Genomic DNA, 19,585 nt, shown 5'->3' with positions numbered 1-19,585 from the left:
GAGTAATGCGTATTCCAAATAAAAGAAAAATTTGATAACATATAAAACTATAAGAGCCAGGACTACATTTATAAATTTCATGATTAGAATGCATCTACATTACCTTAGGTTGTGTTTGACAACGCCACAAAACTAGTTTTAGTGGATGCAACCTTGGTCCCACAACCAGTTTTTAGTTCCGTTAAAACTGGGCCCTGATTGAACTATCTAAGTCCAAAATTTGACCCTTAAACTAGTTTCCTTTTGAACCAACCGTCCCTTGGACTAACTTTGGCGTGGTTAAGGAAAAAACTGCACTGACGCAGTTCAGTTTTGTACTTGTCAAACCAAGCCTTAGCCTTTCAAAGGTGTTGGATGACAGCCTCTGGCCCTCCAGGACAAGGTTGAGCAATTGACTATGCTGGCTGATTGTCAATTGGAGGTCAACCCTCTAGAAAAGGCAACTTGGGCAAGAGAAGAGATTTATAAGATCAGCTGGCACATAGGGTAATTTACCATCCTGGTCGGCAGTTTCGGCCCATAGATAGTGAAAAGTCCCTTTAGTTTTGATATAAGTTAATAAAATGGAGAAAGAGTAAGTAGCTACATATTGGGTACCACATTTGTGGGTGAATTAATAATTTGCACTAATTCCACATATTAGTTCCCTTTTTCTGTGTTACTTTTTCTCTTGGAGGAAAATGAACTGTTTCCTTGCTGAAATGTATATTACAAGGAAAAGAAATGAAAAATTGGCCAAGGTCAAGTACATGGTCGATTATAAAAATCTCGCAGCGATCTCAAAGATATTAAGGAAGCTGCATCCACCTTTGTGAAATGCTGTTTGTAGCTTTTTGCCTCGAATTTCAAATGTTGAGAGTTTTTTTCTCTCTTTTATCTACCATCATTTTTCTTGTTTGTGTTAGATGACCGATAATAATTTGAACTATTGGAGTTTGCAATCTCTTTTCTCTTCCATCACTTTTCTTGTTTGTGGTAGAATAAACCAATCGAAGTAATTTGAAGCCTGCAATCTCACGTAGCAGCGATCGGCTGAGAATACTACTTTGACACATTATCTATTGGTTTCTGGCTAATACTAGCTGGTCATTCCCATAAACCAGTCTGTGCATGTTGATTTCACAGATTTGACCTGCAGTCTTGCTCCTTTAAGAATATAATTAGGGTAAACATTAAGAAATTATCATGAACTTCCACCATCTTTTCAGAAAACTAGCATGAACTTTGTTTATTCGAAGTCACTATCATGAAGCTCAAAGGAGCATGTAGTTTCAACAGTAGTATGAAAATTTGGGGGTGGGTGAGGGTAGAAAATTAAATGGTTGTAAGTGGTTAGGGGACCAATTTACTTGCATGCTTATCTTGGACAAAAATGAGTACTTAACGGTTTCATGGTAGTTTCCTGAACTAAATAGTCTATATAGGAAAATTGGAATAAAGGCTTTGTTGTTGATAGTTTTCTAAGAATACTCTCCAAGTTTGTGATAGTTTCTTAATATTTACTCAGTCGGGTTCTATCAGATTATACTCAATTGCTTCTTAGTTCTCTTCATAGCAGTTAGCACATTTATTGATGAGTTTATATTACATTCTCAATTTAGCTAAATTTGTTTGTTTTAACATTAGTTTGCCACAGAATCGTGTAGCTATATATGCTCTGTAATGTTCCTTCTAGTGACTCTTGCACATGTCTAGTATTTACAGTTTTGAAGCAATTTTGCTTTCATTTGAAATGCTATTGGAATATTGTGTGCGCATGCATGCGTGCGTGTGTTTGCCTCATGCATTTTCTTATATGTATCCACTCATTCCATGGTTATCTAATGTTGGTCGTTTTAATTGCAGAGTCTGGAAGCATATTATCAAGAAGCAGGGAGAGCTGGAAGAGATGGGAAGCTAGCAGATTGTAGTGAGTACATTTTTCTATTACATTTTCAGGATATTGCTTTTACATAATCCTTATTGTTTAGTTAGTCTCTTCTCTGTTAGAATTTTCAGATAGCTTAGATGGGGGCAGGGCAATATATCCAAATATTACATTATTTACTGTCATACGCACAATTTGTCCATAAATGATATGAACATAATATCATTCCTTTCCTTCACCCTAGATTTCAGACTATATCTAAAATTTTAGCCTTCTGATACAGCTTTATATGCCAACTTGTCGAGAGTACCAACACTTCTCCCTAGTCAAAGAAGCGAAGAGCAAACCAAACGGGCATATAAAATGCTTTCTGACTGCTATCGGTGCGCATTCTTAATTGTCCCTAGAAAAATGTTTATTTTATTGACTTTATCTTTTTTTTTCTCATTTAATCAAATCTACAGGTATGGTATGAATACTGCAGCTTGCCGAGCTAAAACACTTGTGAAATATTTCGGAGAGGAGTTTAGCTATGATAAGTGTAAATTGTATGTCCTGTTTTTTTCCTCTCATTTCCTTATAATTTTTTTGGTACAAATATTTATTTCAGATAGTTCATGGTTGAACGTGCATTATTGATCTAGTGTACTATAATTTCTGGAAAGAGAGAAAAGCAAGCAACAAGCTTTCACATGGTTTCTCCATGATATATTTGTTTAGTTTATTTTGTTTTTTCTGTTGTGATCCTCTTTAAAATTTCTTTACACACTGAGACCATCTGTTAATTTCAGTAAGTTCTTTTTTTTTTAAATACACTTTCGGCGTATCGGTTAACTTTTGAAGACCTACTGTGGAAAAAGACTTTGATATGTCTAGTTATATGTTGCTGTACTTGCATCTCAAGTCATCATGATTATGTATGTCATATTATAGTAAATTTGGATGTGCCAAAGATGTGAAGGACATTTATTCTACTTTTGAGTGAAAGTGATATTCCCACAACTACACCACCCCCTCCCCCTGCAAAAACGAAAAAAAAAGAAATCAAAGAAAAAAAAATCCGCAGGCAACTGAACACTCAACCACACACATGCATGCAGGCATCTCCAAACCCTCGAAACAAGGGGGTGGGGAAAGAACTAGGTAAAGCAGTACCCACATATATCCTTTTTTCTTGAGGAGAAACGAGAGCAGACTGTTAAAATGTGGATAACAATTGCAGGACTATTAACCCTTCAGGAAACTTAACTAATAAACTTTTTGTTACAAATAACCATGAAAAGGTGAAAATGGTATATGAGTGGTTGGAATGGCTGGGATTGGGTGGTTGAGCCGTCTGTGTATGTTTTCGGTGGTTTGAAGTTTGGGTGTCAAATCCTTGCATTGATGCTTTGGTTTTTGGAAAAAAAATGCAAAATGTTGGAGAAATAAAGTGGGCGTTGAATGCAATAGTTCAATCATAAATTCATCCATTTATATTGTTACACCTAAGATTCTAAAGCTGATGGCCCTGAATGACCTGCCCTTAGCTATTCATAGACATCTCTGTCTAGCAATTTCGATGTGCTCCATCTCACCCTCAACTGGTTACTCTACACAGACTTCAACAACTGCTTTAGTAACAAGAGGAATCACTCAGCGGAAAACAAGAAGTTGTTTATTTTGGAAATAACTGTTAACTTCGTGATGGAAAAGATAAGTATATGTAGGCACATGAGTTGAGCCTCTTTTAATGGGACGACAAGCTAAAAATGAATATCTTCACAGGAAGTACAAGATGCCAAAAACTGTCTCAAATAGGCAAGCATTTTGTAGAAGTATGCTGTATTTCGTAAGAAGAGTAATCTATGGTATTATTCTTAGCTACCTGATTAGATCATTCTGATTTTTTTCCTTGGTTCGGTTTACTTATATGTTTAGTATGAGCCACAATTGCATGGGAACCCAATTCATTCCTGTTCACAGGAGAGGAACGGGAGTGTTGTGTGCCACTAATTAGGAATCTCAGGTACCGGGGGGCTACGCCTATATGGTACACTAGGAAACGTGGTATGCTTTGGGCTCAGTTTTTAATATAGGAATATGAGTGCCTTAGTGTACATTTTTTTGCAAGAGTCAAATTCAAGGATCAATAATGGTAAGAAAATTCTTGAGTTGCGATTAAGGTAGACTTTTTATTGTTTATTTTTCAAAGATAGTTGCTAGTAATTTGAATTCTATCGGGTCGCCGGAGTTGGTGAACTGGGTCGCACGAGAAAGTGACCCAATTTGCCAGTATACAGCATTTTGATATGATTGAACGAGGCTCGTGCTTCGCTATAGTGACCCACATTTCCGACATCTATGGTATGAACTATCGATTCTTAGATTTTTGTATTAGGTTTTGCAAATTCTTTTTCCTTGGTTTTGTTACATATAAGCTTTTAAATGATATTGCATACAAGCATTCTGAATCTATCTACTGTAATCATATACTGCAATCAGTCGAGATCTAATTTAAGCAATTATATTTAAATATTTAGAAGTACAACCAAAATATATTCATATCCTGATATCCAATTATCATTGAGTTCTTAATACTCAACAACGCCACGAAAGCCTTTACCCTAAATGTTCAGGGGTGGCTACATGAATCTTATTATTCCGTTGCATTCTACTATTGCATTCTACTATGGGTCATCTCTGTTAAGTTAATCATTGCCATAACATTCTTAATTGCTTCCAATTTAGGTCTATCTCTAGATTTCATAGCCCCATTAGTTATAATATTATCATTTTTTCTAACCGATACACTTAAGAGATCTCTGTTGTACATCAAATCATCTTAGTCGATTCTCTCATTTTATCCTTAATAGGAGTAACATCTAATTTACTATGAATGTATTCATTTCTTACCACATCTTTTAGTGTATACCTACAAGACCATCGCAACATTCGCATTTCGGCTACACTCATTTTTTTGCATGTTGTTTCTTAATTGCCAAACACTCTGACCTATAAAACAGTTTTAGTCTTATAACCATTCTATAGAAATTTTCCTTTAGTTTTATTAAAATTCTACGATCACATAAGAATCCTGATGCAGTCCTCTATTTTAATCATTCTAATTTGATTCGATGGATAACGTCATCCTCAATCTCATGATCATGCCGAATGATTCATCTTAGATAGCAAAAATGGTTATTTTTTGATATTTCTTGACCATTAATATGCACTATAGGCTCTTTTCTTTTCTTAGTTTTTCTACAAAAAATCTAAGAGCTTGTTTCCACCTTTCTACTTTAAAAATTATACCTCTTTTAGTTTCGTCAACTAACATTATATCATCTGTAAATAACACACCATGGAATTTAATCCTGGATGTGCCTAGTAAGTTGATCTATAACTAATGTAAAAAGATAAAAACTTAAGGCTGACTTTTAGTGTAAACCTATGGTAATAGGAAACGGCTTAGCTTTTCCTTCATTAGTTTCCTACTCAAGTTATTACTCTATCATACATATCTTTATTCACATCGATATATATAGTAGGTATATGTTTCTTTTTTAAAACTCATCACATTGCCTCTCTAGGCATTCTATCATAAGTTTTTTCTAGATTTATGAGTAGCATATGTAGATCCTTTCAGATATGCTTGTCTTCTTTCAGATTTATCTCTCCATCAATCGTCTCAAAATATGTATATGTTTCAAAATGACCTCCCAGGCATAAAACTAAATTAATTTTCAGATATGCTTGTCTTCTTTCTTAGTCTTTGCTCAATTATTTCATAGTATGGCTCGAGTTTTATACCACGATAATTTAAACAATTTTGGGTATCTCCTTTATTTTTATCGGTATCAAGGTACTTTCATTCACCCATCCGGCATTCTCTCTGTCCTAATAATCTCATTAAATAATTTAGTTAATAATCCTAAGCCGATATCTCTAAGGCATTTCTAAAATTTGATAGGAATACTTATTTTTTAGAGCATTTGTAACCTCACTAATTCTAACTTTTCGACAATATTTATAGTTTCTATCATTCACTATACGGTCAAATTCTTTGTGTTACTCAATTGTTTGCTTATCATTAAACAATTTATAAGAATAATTTCTCCACTTTTAATATACCTAATATTATCCAAATTCCTACTCTTCCTTTGTCTAATCTTAGCAGCTTATATCTACATTTTTCTTTCCCTCCTTAGATTCTAACTTCTTGTAAAAATTCTCATAGGTTTTGTATTTAGTCTTACTAACCGCTCTGTTTGCTTTTTTTCTCGCTAGCTTATATTTCTCCAAGTTTTCCTTGCTCCTACACTTTTGCTACTCTTTATATAATATTTTCTTCTTTCTAATCGCCTTTTGCACGTCCTCACTTCACGACCAACTCTTCTTACTATCTAATGACGACCTTCAGATTCTTCTAGTATATTTTTAGCCATATTCTTAATAGAAGACATGCTATTTCACGTAATATTAGTCTCGTTATCTACATTTCATATATCTTCCTTCATTATCTTATCTTTAAAATATGTTAAATTTTCTCATTTTAAGTTCACCATTTATGTCTTAGTCTCTTGTTCACGTTAGTTTTTCTACTCCACTTCTTGATAGACATGTCTAATACCATCAACATATGTTGTGTAAAACTCTCTCGATATAATTTTACAATATTTGCATGTTAACGTATCCACCCTTCTTGTAAGGAAAAAGTCTATTTGACTACTATTAAACCCACTTTTAAAGGTTATTAAGTGTTCATCCCTTTTTTAAATTGTGTATTTGCTATTCTCAAATCATACAATGTTGCAAACTCTGAAATTGATTCTCTCATATCGTTCTTTACTCCATACTTGAAACCTCTATGTATCCTCTCATATCCATTATTATCCATACCAACATGCCCATTAAGATCCCTTCTATAAGCAATTTCTCTTCCAATCAAATTCCTTGTACTAATTCATCTAACTATCTCAAAATTCCCTTTTAGTACTCTCGGGCAACCCTACTTGTGGTGCTTGAGCACTAATAATATTGATAATCTCTACTAATACAATTTTTATTAATATTGTTCTATCTCCAACTCTTTTTACATCTACAACACTATCTTTTAGTATGTTATCTATAAGGACTCCCACTCCATTTTCTATTCTTCTTTTATGTGTACCAAAGTTTATATCTGCTCTTTTCAATTTCTCTAGATCTTTCACCAATCCATTTAGTTTTTTGTAAAAAAATTATACTTATCTTTTTTTTCAAGCATGATATCCACTAATTTCATTGTCTTTCTGATAAGTATACCTATATTCCAAGTAGCTAACCTAATTCTATTCTCCTCTAACAAGTATGTAATATATATATGTATATATAATAGGGTCTGTTTAAATTTTATTTATTACCTATCTTGAATGAATATTTGAAATTAGAATATCAATCTAACGAGGATTAACAAATAAAAAAATGATTGTTAGCTAAACTTAACTATTGGATACAGTTCCCTCATTCGTGTGCGTTAGACATGCTTAAATCTAATATATTATACACAGGCACATACACATATGCACGCACCCTTTTCATTTAAATAATTAGCAATTCTCTAATCTGCCTGTTCCTTCCTTAATTTTTATTTTCTATAATTTTTAAATAGATTATTTATATTTATCAATGTTACATTAAATGCTGAGCGCTTCTAGGCGTCGGACTTGGCGCCCAGCGCTTAGTCGTCTAGGCGGGCGCCTAAGCGGTTTCTGGACGTTTTTTTTATTTTTTATTTTTTTTAATTGTGATACTTAAAGATAAATATATATATACTCAATCAAAGATGCATAAATATTAAAATACCAACACTATTAACTAAATTGCTTGGTTTACCAATTACAATAGCTCTTTATATGTTTATACTTCTCAACTCAAATTATAAGTTCATCTCAACAGTGAAAAACTCATTCTCAACTCAAATTACTGTTAACTTATAAGTTAGTGTTAAGTTTAAGTTAACTATAAACTTAAACTTAAGTTTACTATTAAATAAAATATTGTTAACTTAAGTTTACTGTTTACTTAAACTTAAGTTTACCATCAACAAAAAACTTAATGTTAACTTAAACTTGAACTTAAGTTTACTGTTAATTTACACTTCTTAAGTTTAAGTTACTGTTGTTAACTAACTTAAATAGATATTTAAAAAGTACTCTTTACCTTGTTAGTAGTTACAGAGATCGGGAGAGCTCGGCAATGTAATAGAAGGCGCTAGGCAGACTAGACGTTTGAGCAAGCACCTAGGGCCTAGACCCCTAGGCGTTTGACTATTTTTTAATTATTTAATTATAATAATTGATAAAAATATGTATTAAATTCATATAAATTTAAAAAAAAAGATAGCAATCTTAGTTCCACAATAAATCATGCATACTTAGATACTAAATAGCCAAAATAATAATTAACAATGCTAGAGCCTAAGATGTTTTATTTTTTTTATTTTTAATTACAATAATTGATAGTGAATGTCAATGTTATAGAAAGCTTAAATGTCGGACTGGTGTCTAGGCGGATTTCTTTCTACATTTAAGTGGTGATCGATGAGGTTTTGCTGAAGGTCGGAGGAGGTAGTGAATGTGTTCATATTTGGAGGTTAATGGAATTTGGAGGACGTGTAGGCTACAACGCATAAAATCACAATCAAGACCTATAGAGTGCAATCCACGTAAGCAGATAATGCTCCCATAAACGCTCGTAAAATCTAGGTGGGCAGCCTAAATACCGCCTAGGCTCTAGTTAGGCGGCCTAGGCGTACACCTAAGCGGACTAAGCGGAGGTTTTTTAAAACAGTGATATTTATATGCTTTACTTTTGTAAAAGTTCTCATATCTCTCATCTGCAGATGTGATGTGTGAATCTATTATATTATACGCAGGCACATACACATGATCACACCCTTTTCATCTAAGTAATAAGCAATTCTCTAATCTGCTTGTTCCTTCTTCAATTTTTATTTTATTTAATGTGTAAATGGATTGTTTATATTTAGATGCTTTACTTTTGTAAAAGTTCCCATCTCTCTCATCTGCAGATGTGATGTGTGCATTAGTGGACCTCCCAAAATGCAAAATCTAATAGAAGAAGCTGCTACTTTCATGCATATTCTGAAAGTTCAATCTGTAAGTAGCACTACTGTACCATATTTGTTGGAAATTTTTAGTTTGTATTCTTTTTTTAGTAGTCACCTTTTATATTTAGCACAAGTACCTGCAAAATAAAAAATTTTGTGGTTTAATGCAAAAGACTTTACTTCATATTTGAGTGCATTTTTTAGTTTGTTTCCATGACTTCCCAAGTATTTTAACTTTTAGAATGATTATTTTTTGTAATGATCTCCTGAAATGTTTCTTCTATATTTGCTTAGCCTCATTTGAGGCTGACGCTGATCCAACCAACTACAGGACACCTTAAGCTATTATAATTTTTTATTTTTAGAAGGAATTGTTGTTGGTTTTGAATTGCAAATTCTGTTTCTTCGTTGCTGTTTAGTGAAGATGTAACCTTTCAGGGAAATAGAAGTTTCGGGCATGTATTTCGCAATGGTGCAATTTTCGGTGAATCTAGCATAAGGAGGCCCTATGAGAGAGCCAACTTCAAGATGCTTGTCAGTAAAATAAGAGGGCAGGTTAGTTGTCTCAAATAATACACCCCAACTACGTAGTATCACGTAAAATCTCTGACTTTTTTCATGTCATCGGTGGTTTAGTATAACCACTCTGCACACACGCATGCACGCTTGCAGGTACACGCGCACACACTGTGAACACACATGCATGTGCGCGCACGCACACGGTGTAGATTGAGCTGTATTCTGCTCTCGTGCACATAGTATAGATTGAGGTGGGTTGAAGTGGTACTTTAAGCGTGTAAAGCGGTACAGTGGCTCTGTACTGTAGCTTTAGGCGGAAATGAAGCGGGTGTGCTTTTGTTCTTCAGTATTGCAAATGGTTCTCTCTTGTGTTTCTCAAGTTCTATTCTTTTTCTGTTAGTTGTTCCTTCTTTCTTCCCATGGGGTTTCCTTTTTTGTTATATATTTCTTCTTTTTCTGTCACTTTGTTTCATCTTCCTTCTATGTTTCTTCTAAAAGCTCAATTGGAGTTCTAACATATTTACTTACTTCCATCCAATTAGTAAATTTTTTATGTTAAGTAGGATTGCAGCTTATATAGCACCATGACCATATGTTTGAACACCCTTTGTCATTGAGAAGCATCCGGGATATTTGATTAAATAGTCAACCCATGCTTATAAGGCAGTTTGTAGGCTAGCTACTTTAGTTAAGCAGATTGCATGATGCAAAATCCTGATTGACATGTTTCATCGTGAAACAATTTGTTAAAATGAGGAGTTATTGTTTTAAATGCAAGGTTACATAGTATCTCCCTTGCAGTTTGCCCTTGCGCTATGAATAAATCTTGTGATTTCTGTTGATAATTATCTTCTTTCTTTTTTGGCTGTTAAAAGAATATCTTAGCCTCTTGTTATTTAGTCTTATTTTTATTTTTATTTCTGAATGAAAGTATGTTTTAATGCCCATTTAACTGTCCCAGGAGTTCTCTACAAGTGATTTGTTGTGGTGGCGCGGTCTTGCACGGATATTACAAGATAAGGGGTTTATCAGGGAAGGAGATGAATTGGTATGCACTAAATAGTTTTAAGTGATACTTATTTGTTTCTTCATACTACCTGCTGGATGAAAGTTCTTTTTTCCCCTCTGTTTTGGATCATTAAAAAAATGGGCTCTTTATTCCATTCTGTGTCAGTTTTGTGTTTTAAATTCTAGGTTAGTCAATTCTCTGTAACTTAATCTCTTATATCTAGCATCAAACTAGCATGTTGCATTATAGTTATTATCAATTATGTCAATATTGAATGATATATGCAATAGTCATCTTACAATTTATATGTGATGCAGTGAAATTGATGGTTATCTCATGTATGTATCTGTTGAGTTAATGTATATTAATATGGTTCATATCTTATGATATGCGATATAAACAATAAAGTTAAAACTAATGGATCTCAAGCCCATTTAAAATTTAGAAGAAATTTTCAAAATAACCCTATTTGCATATTTAATCCCAAAAATCGACCCACTTTCAAAAATAGACCTCATAAAGTGTTACATAAAGGGAGGGTGTCACATAAAGTGTTAAACCAAACCCTTCATTTGGCATTTCCTAACTGATGCGGTTTGCCTCCAAACATTAGGTAGGAAAGCTTTTCCAAGCTAGAATGGACAATTTTTTCCAACATCAACTACCCTTATCTCATTTGTGGACTTGTGATTACTTTATGAATACCAGTTATCTTTTGTTAATCAGCCAAAGGAGTTACAAATTACAATTGTCACTATGCCAAAATTGATACAGTTTTCATATTTGGCAGTTGAATTTCCATTTTTGCGTAGTCCTTTGAGCTTGGTTTGAAAATTCCATAGATGTAGCGTTCAAAGTTAAATAGAGCTTGCCATGCCAAAAACATGAAACTCAATCTGGTTGAAGAATTGCAATCCAACTGAATAGACCTCATCACTTGTTATTTTTCTTGTTCAGCATTGAAATAAGTCTGGATTTCTGTAACATCAACGTGTCTTGACCCATGCATGGAATCATTAATAAATTTGCGTGCTACTTGTCATCTTTATTTTTAAGAAGCCGAGGAATTTTAGAATTACTAAAGGTCCTCTCCACTTCATCGAAACTTTGAAGTTCTGGTGAGAATTATGAGTTACACGTGTTAGAACCTTGATTGCTACCATCGTATCTTCTTTTCCTCCCTTAAATCAGTTTCTTAAATGCACCGCCATTGGGATTTGAACTTGGATTTTTTTGATACCATATTAAAGTGCTCTTTCACTACACCAAAACTTCGAAGTTATGATAAGAGTGTACCATATTAAAGTTCTCTTTCACTACACCAAAACTTTGAAGTTATGATAAGAGTGGATGGTTATACTTCTATATTCCAACGGCAGTAGTGGAATACGATCTTATTTGAATAGTGAAATGAAATTCCACATAGGAACAATAATCTAACTACATTTGAAAAATTTTCTTGTTTTATATTATATTTATGTTACTGCAAATGTTCATCATGCTCCAATTTTTCCTACTTGTTACAGGCGCGAGTTGCGATTAATTACCCAGAGCTTACAGAGTTGGGACTGAAGTTTTTGAACTCCAAGTCTGAACAACTTCTGTATGTATGTCCTGAAGCAGACATGCTGCTTTCTGCTAGAAAGTCAAAGCCATATTCTTCTTTCGCCAAAGGGGGAAGAGATTGGGCTAGTCCTGATATAAGGTGCCGGTGTCTCCAAGGACGAAAAGGAAGACCGAGGAAGAAGCCAAAACCTCGGAAGCAGAGAGCAGATACAAGCACAGGAAGAGGAAGGTTGTCAGTAAAAGTACCTAGAAGAAAATTGTAGTCATCGAGTTTTCTTGGTGATACAATTACAGAGGTGAGTATAACTGTCACGCTCTGCTACTGCAAATACATGCAGGGATATGGAGGTCAGTCGGCAGTATAGGTAGAAGGATGCTAGTCCTTTTTTTCCCCCGGCACAAATATTTCAATAAAGAAACAGCAGGCTGTTCTGAAAGGCCAAACTCAGGTGATAGATTCAGATAATAAGTAGTTTTTCTCAATAATAAAAGTGCGGTCCACTAACCACAAAAGTAAAATTCACAAATAAATCATTCCGACAAACTCAGCAAGCGCGAGATCTAGGCCTGCAGTTCATTGGATGAGAGTTTCACACGCTGGAATGACCCTTGTCTTTCTTTGCACTTGGCTTCTATCAAAATATTGCAGAAGCCCTAAAAATAATTTTATTGTGACAAGGGTGCTAATCCATTCCGACACGTACTTAAGCCTTGGTCGATCATCTTTGGTCAACCATCGTACAACATCAAATAAATACAGGTTGTAGCTCTGGAGACAATTAATGTTGAAGCCATGTTGGGCACAGAACCGCACTGGGGAAGGAGCTCCAGTCATGTTGACGAGAAGATGCAAAGGAATGTAATTCCGTGTTCTCATTGCGCACCGCACAAGGTTGAGCACCTGCTTGACGTGAAATGTTTTGTTTTAGATTGGAGTAAAGAAAACTTCGCTAGACAAATTTAATGGACGCCAAGCTTCTAGAGCTAGATTCCTCCTCAAGAGAAGGACAAATTTTCAAAACCATCTCATTTACAAAAAAAAAAAATTAAAAACGACATATTCTAAAAGTAATTGTCAAAATCGATCCAGTTTTAGCCATCTAGCTGAAACAGGTTGGTTTTGGTAAAAAAAAACTTTGAAACTTTGAAGCTTCAGTCTCATTTTCTAAAGAGTTAGTCTCTGGAAAATGTGGCTTGTAACTTCACGGGACTTTGCCTATATAAGGCATAGCCGAGAATTTAGGCCCACACCCACCCCTACACGCGATCACCCCCCACGTGGCCCCCCACGCAACCCAAACCCTAGCCCACTGATCCTGAACCCGTCGCCCCTCATCGTCGTTGCCACCGTTGATGCCGGCCCTATCGTCGGCCCCCACCGGACATCACCGCTGTCGTCATCGTCGGAGTTAACCCGAAATTAGGGCATCGGCAATTTAAGGTAAAATCTTTTTAAATTTGTATATTCTTTTACTTGTGAAAAATTAGATTTGGAAATAATTTATGAATTATTTATTAATTTTGTGAAGAAAATTTAAATAATTTTGTGTATTTAGAGGGGAAATTATCAAAAAATGTAAAAGTTAGTGTTACTACAAAGGTTTGACATTTGGTTATAATTATGGGTTTTTAAAATTGTTATAAGAGATTTAATGGTAAGTAACATTTTTTATATTGAATTTTTTTACTGTTCAGAGGTAACGATGAACGATCGAATCGTAATTTTTTGTTCATATGATGGGAAGATTAACTATCTCAAAAATAATATATTCGTTTATGAAGGAGGTGTGACGAAGCCATTGTTTATATAAAAATCGTGTACTTTCAATGAATTGGTTAATGACTTACACAAACTTACGTTAACCAACTCATGTGAGTATCACCTCAATGTTATTTACAATTATCATGTTGTGGGGAAAAGAACAAGTAGCATTCAAATCTCAAGTGACTATGATACAAGTCTCATTGGAGTATTACATGACGAGAAGCGTTCGGTGGAATTATTTATTAAAAAACATCAGAAAATTTGAGCAAATCGGTGAATCACGACGGAATATACTCCCGCATGTTGGAGGACCTTGAAGTTGACTCCGTCGGTTTTTTATCTCCGCAACAAGATGAAGGCTAGACACAGTCACAATACTTGAGCGGTCCTTCGCACCTGGGCACTTCAAATGCCTTCGATACTAACACGACTCATCAAGATGATAATGCAAGTGTAGAATCCAAGGATGGTGATGAAGATGATGGCTTACAAATTAATAGCATGACGTGTTTGATAGATCGTGATGAAGGGGACAACCATTATATTGACGGATATTATACTAACAATTAGTATGTCGTATTAGAGGATCCGCCGCCTGATGAACTTCATAGAGAAGAATGGATTGATAACTCCATGATGGAAAGTATTCCTATCGGCACTAATATCATTGATGATACACAAAGAGGGTCTATTTGAAAGCAATGAGAAATTGATTCATGAGCTTCGTTTGTGGGTCATCCAAAAAATGTCAACTTTAGGCCAACAAAAACAATGCAACAAACTATAATGTGGTTTGTTTTTACCGCAAAGATGGCAAAGAAGAAGATAGTGGTGGGCACCACGACGGCAATACGAAATGTCCTTGGAAGCTTAATTCACGCTTGGGTGTAAGAGTATGCTGGCAATTTAAAATCACACACTACAACAAACTCCACACATGTAGCAATCCTAGATTAGAGATGAATCATAAGCACGTGTCCGCCTCTTTTATATATCGATTGATTATGCCTAATCTAAGGGAGGATCTTGATCTAATGTCAAGTGATATTCGTCTTTTAATGCATAAAGCGACCAACTTGGATGTATCATACAACAAGTGTTTGAATGTTAGGAGGAAGACGATGATAAAAATATTCGGGGATTGGGGCAAATCTTATGAGATCTTACCACATTATCTTAAAGCACTCAAAAGAGAAAATCTGGGGATATTCTATGAAGTATCATCAGACCCTGTTGATGGTGGAGAACGACGGTTCACAGGTGTATTTTGGGCAGTTGGGCCTTGTATTGAGGGTTTCAGATATTGTCGTCCTTTTCTTAGCATTGATGACACCCACTTGTATAGCAACTACAAGGGCGTAATGCTTGTTGCAACCGAAGTTGACGCAGATGGCAGATTATTTCCTTTGGCGTTTGCAATGGTTGATGTTGAAAACACAGAGAATTGGACGTGGTTTTTTGCATACATTAGATTTCATATCCCTAGTGTGGGGGGTGCGGTCGACTACGTTCATATCCGATAGGATGAAAGGATTTTCAATAGCACTCCAACGACATTTTTCGTCGCCCCATCAACATCGTTATTGCTTGCGACATATTAGGGACAACTTCAAGAGGAAGCATGGAAATGGGCAGGTTCATGATCTTCTTTGGCAAGTCGGTTGTGCAACGGAAAAATTAGTTTATGATCAACTACGAGAGAGGATTAAGTTCATTTCACGAGCTGCACATGAATGAATCGAAACTAGTTTGGGTCCACACAATATTGATAAGTGGGCTTTATGTGAAGATGGCGGGAAACGTTCTGTATGATGACTACGAACGCTTCTGAGAGTTTCAATGATGTGCTTAGGAGAGCACGCGGTATGCTAATGTAGTCACTAGTTGCAAAAATATTTTACAGACTTAATAAATTCTTTCTTCGACGTCGCACACTTAGTGAAAATATACTGTCAGAGCTGACGCCGAAGATTGAAGACATATTAGCGGATTGGATTGTGCAAGCTCGATCATTTCGTATCGTAAGATACAGTTTTAATGAATGGGAGGTCATTGAGGGAATATCACATAGAGAAAGTCGCTCTTACAAAGTCAATATGCTAGTGGATCACACTTGTACGTGCACTTGTAATGTACCGCAACTACAATGGCTTCCTTGTTCACATGTTGTCGCGGCTTGCTCTGATCTACAGGGTGGTGCGAGGATTTCACATTATGAATTCGTCGCAAATTCGTATTCAACTTACAACTATCAACAGACGTACAAAGAGTGTTTTCGTCCACCATATGATAGTCGACATTGGGCACGAGACGGGCCACGCATATTTCCTCCTTTGTATAAAAGATCAGTTAGGTGCCCTCATTCTGTACGAATCAGAAATAATATGGATGATGGTCGAGAAGGAATTAGGAGGAAAAATAAGTATAGTAGATGTGATCAACCGGGCCACAACAAAAGCAAATGTCCAGCTAGGATTAGGCATTGATTTCTAATTTAATATTTGTTCTCATGTGACATTCTAATATTAATCCTTGTTCAGAAGTGACTTGCGCTTGTTGTAATATGTAACATTCTAATATTAATCATTATTCCCATGTGGCATTCGTTTTTTTGTAATATGTAACATTCTTCTTTGAATCTTGAATCTTGAATATGTTAAATACATATGATTAAGTCATTCAACAGAAATATCTAATTGAATCTTGAATCTTGAATATGTTAAATACATATGATTAAGTCATTCAACAGAAATATCTAACACATTGTCTTTTAATATTTTAATCTCAGGTTAAATACATATGATTAAGTCATTCAACAGAAATATCTAACACATTGTCTTTTAATATTTTAATCTCAGATACATTCATTATGGATCCGGGACTGATACATGGCGACGTTTTGTACCTTTAGGCAGATCATTGTTCACACCATATTGGCTTAGGACAGGTAAAAAGTTTTTTGTATATATATTCCTTATTTTTGGTGCTAATTTTAATTTTTTTTCAATATACTTAATCAATTTTGTTTAATGTGTAGCCTGTACCAGATATCATCATGCTCGATCATTCACAGAGTCATTCGAGTTAGGTCATTGAGGATGAGAGGGTACTAGACTTGATAGCTCAAGTCGGGTTCCGGGAGTGTTCAGCAGTGAGGTATATTAGGCTTGAATGGTCCCTTATTAGTGCACTGATTGAGAGGTGGAGGCCAGAGACCAACACCTTTCATATGCATATAGGGGAGTGTACTATTACATTGCAGTACGTAGCCGTCATACTTTGGCTCTGCATCGATGGCCCGGCAGTTACGGGCACTGGTGATCATAATTGGGCTGAAGTATGTGATAGGCTTCTTGGTCAGGTTTCCGACTTGAGAAGTGATGCGATGAAGCTATCGTGGCTTCGTACGACATTTATGGGAGATATACCAACTGATGCCACGGTTGAGACGCTTCGGTATCATGCTCGTGCATATATATCACACATGATAGAGTGCATGCTATTTCCTGATGCGAGCAAAAATCTTGTACATGCACGATGATTGCCACTCCTAAAGGATTTTGATGCATGTGGCAGTCTATCATGGGGTAGTGCAGTGTTGGCATACTTATATAGAGAACTAGGTAGGATCTCCTTGATGTAGAATAAAGAATTCAATGGATGCTACACATTGATACAGATTTGATTATGGGAACGCATTCATATTGGACGACCTATTTTGTTTGTACACCGCGACCTTCAGGGCCAGTTTCCTTTGGCATACAGGTATAATTGTCCATACAATTTTATTCATATTGAATTTGTACTCATATATTCTTTATACCAAATAGGTATAATGTGCGGTACGCTAAGTACAAATCAGCGACGCGACATATAGAGTTTTACCGAAATGAGCTTGATAGCCTCCAACACCAACAGGTAAATTTAAAACTCAATTCATTATGAATATTTTAGTTTTGTTGTTGATACTGATAAATGTTTTATCTTATTTCAGTTCAAGTGGAGCCCCTATTCACCGCCAGAGCTCGATATGCATACTATTGCACCTATCTGTTGAGATAGCGTTGTTTTGTGGAGAGCCAGAGTTCTATTGATATGTTGGGAGATTGTGGAGATGCATGTCCCCAGCCGTGTGGTATGGCAATTTCTACGCTCTCAGCATGTGCCGGATCCTGTCGAGCAAATCGATCGTAGGCGATGACCTACATCGCATCGTACAGACTAGGGCGTATTCCGTGCAGCCTACATAGATAGGTAGATTAATAGGAGAAATTTCATACAAGATGAGAGATATACAAATGTTGATTATACCACGTATATGTGTTGGTATTGGGATATCACACGTAGATGGATCACACGCGACCCACAGCCATCAGGTAGATACTTGTCACGCCCACCGACAGATGGTTACATCCCTAGTTCCATGCTCGAGAGAGATTATGTAAGTTTCTAAGCTAAATTAAAACGATAATTTTTTTATTAAGATATTATTTGCTAAATTGTGTATATATTTATTAACTCGCAGATCAAAGCTTTTGATGATATTGAAGGAGATATAGATGAGCACATCAGTGACATCCAGGATCCGATGGTCGTAGGGCTCTTCAACAGGATCAAACAGAGAATAGCAAACGTGTTTCATAAGACTCATGTCGACGAGTTTGCAGGTGAGGACATGTCTCGATCATTTGGGAAAATGTACACGCGACAACGTAGGTCAAGTGATGATGGAGCCGACACTTCTCATAGTATGATGCATGCTGATGGAGTCGATACTTTTCAGCCTCATACACAACTAGATACTTAGATCATCGAGGCTAATCAGCACGAACGCAGAGGGCGGAGAAGGGGGGAAGAGTGAGGGGAAGGGGAAAGAGAGGGAGAGGAAGGAGGATGAATTTTGGGTTGTATGTGATTTTCTTTTGTTGAAATTTGTTACTTTTATGATTTTTCAAAAAATATACTTTTGTGGATCGATTATTGTTCATATATGTGATTTTCGTGAGTATTGTTTGATTCGTGTTTGATTCATGGCTGAATTTTAAGAACATTGTTGTAATTCAATATATATGTGATCGATTGTTGTTCACATGTGTATTTTCGTGAGTATTGTTTGATTCATGGCTGAAATTTAAGAATATTTTTGTAATTTAGTATATATTGTTTGCTTCATGTATATTATTTGATTTATGGTGAAAATTTCATGTATATTGTTGTGAAATACATTTAGGAAAATCGTTGTGTATATAAAAAGACATGTACAGTAGGCTGTGCATGTTTTTTATAACCTGCAGCTTCACGAGACTTGAAGTCCCATGAAGTTGCAGGCTGAATTTTCGGCTGGAAATTCAGCTCAAACTTCACGGGTCTTCAAGTCCCGTGAAGTTTTTTGCTTCTAAAAAATTTCATGAGACTTGAAGTCCCATGAAATAATTGTCACCCTTAATTGACGTCATTATAGGCTGATAAACTTTACGAGCTTTCAAGTCCCGTGAAGTTTGAGAGTTTTTTTTTTGCCAAAACCGACTCAGTTTCAGCCCGACGGTTGAAACTAGGTCGGTTTTGATGAATATTTTTAGAATAAATCATTTTTTTGCGAATATTTTTGTAAATGGGTCGGTTTTGAAAATTTATCCTCGAGAGAATCAATGACAGAGCCAAAAGTTTGTTTTGTCTTAGGGCTCCTTTATTTATTTTTATTAGAGGTTGGAGGTTGTTTTTTTTCTCTTTATTTTTTTTTTATTTATTTTTTTTTTTTTGGGGGGG

The 19,585-nt window shown here is 35.5% G+C and overlaps 1 protein-coding gene across 10 annotated transcripts in view; it reads left to right on the top strand.

Annotated features, from left to right (window-relative positions):
- The window catches only part of LOC109851598 (ATP-dependent DNA helicase Q-like SIM), a 55,695-nt gene that overhangs the window by 26,348 nt on the left and 9,762 nt on the right, over positions 1-19,585 (top strand). For 4 of the 10 annotated variants that reach the window (XM_020421826.1, XM_020421824.1, XM_020421823.1 and 1 more), the window contains 7 exons: positions 1,846-1,909; positions 2,151-2,250; positions 2,332-2,415; positions 8,922-9,009; positions 9,399-9,515; positions 10,441-10,527; positions 12,015-12,651. In XM_020421826.1, the coding sequence (XP_020277415.1) occupies positions 1,846-1,909; positions 2,151-2,250; positions 2,332-2,415; positions 8,922-9,009; positions 9,399-9,515; positions 10,441-10,527; positions 12,015-12,317 (843 nt within the window). In that variant the 3' untranslated portion in view covers positions 12,318-12,651. Of the gene's footprint in view, positions 1-1,845; positions 1,910-2,150; positions 2,251-2,331; positions 2,416-8,732; positions 8,753-8,921; positions 9,010-9,398; positions 9,516-10,440; positions 10,528-12,014; positions 12,652-16,677; positions 16,767-16,856; positions 17,585-17,649; positions 17,738-17,813; positions 18,261-18,344; positions 18,683-19,585 lie in introns of those variants that run through there. The other 6 variants (XM_020421822.1, XM_020421818.1, XR_002249903.1 and 3 more) reach the window with 5 other exon arrangements.

This window comes from Asparagus officinalis, chromosome 8, assembly GCF_001876935.1.
Source record: "Asparagus officinalis chromosome 8, Aspof.V1, whole genome shotgun sequence".
NCBI lineage: Eukaryota > Viridiplantae > Streptophyta > Magnoliopsida > Asparagales > Asparagaceae > Asparagus > Asparagus officinalis.
The sequence above is the reverse complement of the archived record's forward strand: the minus strand, read 5'-3'. Positions and strand labels throughout refer to the sequence as shown.